General features: G+C 31.6%; 1 protein-coding gene across 1 annotated transcript; it reads left to right on the top strand.

The window, feature by feature from the left end:
* Positions 1–231: 231 nt before the first annotated feature.
* Positions 232–1,193, top strand: Tsp_14133 (conserved hypothetical protein). Its single transcript, XM_003367293.1, has 3 exons — positions 232–314; positions 364–519; positions 1,025–1,193. Exons 1-3 carry the CDS (start codon positions 232–234, stop codon positions 1,191–1,193), a joined length of 408 nt encoding a protein of 135 aa, XP_003367341.1.
* The last annotated feature ends 115 nt before the right edge of the window (positions 1,194–1,308 follow it).

Raw genomic sequence — 1,308 nt, 5'->3', positions numbered from 1 at the left:
TTTATTACAAAAAAACTTTTTTTGAAAAATAAACTTTTTCATTAATAAAGAATTGTTGTTGTTGTTGCATTGTTCTTGGTTTATATAATAAAAAAAAATTTTTTTCTTACTTTTATATACATATTATTAATTTACTTGCGTTACGTGTATTAATTAATTTTATTTTCCCCATTTTAACTGTTTTGTTTTTGTTCCTATAAACTATTTAATATTGCTGGCTGGCAACTAGTAATGGCAAACATGATTTTCCCCTATCAACTAATCCTACATGATCTTCATCGTTATGAATTAGCGCAGCATTGGCCTTTTGTTACGTCTGTGAACATGGTAACATATTTTATTCATTGTGCCTTTGTAATGAAGAACCTTTCACGCTCGACTTCGGCAAATCGCATCTTCTCCAACGTGTCGATACTTACCTCAATTGACCAACAAACGATTCGAGCCAACCTATCCACCATCCGTTCACTCGCTCGTGACTTGCTCCACTTTTCTTCTTTCTTCTCCATGTGCATTACGGTTTATTACGTGTTTACGTATATGTATGCAATGCTTTCCATGCGTCAGAATTTTTACAAAATTAAAGTCAAAATAAAAGAATCAGAGAAAAAATATTTCGAGAAATGAATTGAACAAAAAACAATAAAAATGCATAATATAAGAAAAAAAAGTGAAAATAAAAAAGAATCAAAAGAAATATTAAGGGGAATTGAAAAATCAATAAAATGTATAAAATAAAGGAAGTGAAAATAAAGTTTGAATGAAAAATAATTTTCAAAATAAAAAGAATTTGATTTCGAAAATGTTCAAAATGTATAACAATGTAGGAAAACAAAAATTACAAAATAACAAAATAATCAAAAATTATTTCGACACAGGAAAGCAATTGCATACGTGAATTTTGCTGCGTAAAAGACCAAATACTGCATTAATTCAAAACTCAGCCATGTAGGTTTGTCTTTAACTTAATTAAAACTATGGGATAACTTCACCCTTTCGAAGTATCCCTAGCCCAGACTTACAGAATTGGGACCCACGGGGAACCGCATATACCTTTTGTCTTTTCTTGTTCTGCTTCGTGCCGTCCGCGATCCGTTTCGTGCCGTCCGCGATCCGTTTCATGTCGTCCGCGATCTGCTCAACAAGGAGCCCGTGTTTTCGCTTTTTTTTTTCTTCGTTGTTCATATCTATAAGAATGCTAAATGTTAAGTCAAAAATTTTTGTCGCTTTATCACATAGCAAAATTGGAAAATTTGAACAATGAGTTCTGAAATGGTAGGAGGCAACTGATTTTTCAATTAAAATTAA

The sequence above is a fragment of the Trichinella spiralis genome, assembly GCF_000181795.1.
Source record: "Trichinella spiralis strain ISS 195 chromosome Unknown Scfld4511, whole genome shotgun sequence".
Taxonomy (NCBI): Eukaryota; Metazoa; Nematoda; class Enoplea; order Trichinellida; family Trichinellidae; genus Trichinella; species Trichinella spiralis.
Note: the sequence above shows the minus strand (reverse complement) of the source record. Positions and strands in the feature narration are given on the sequence as shown.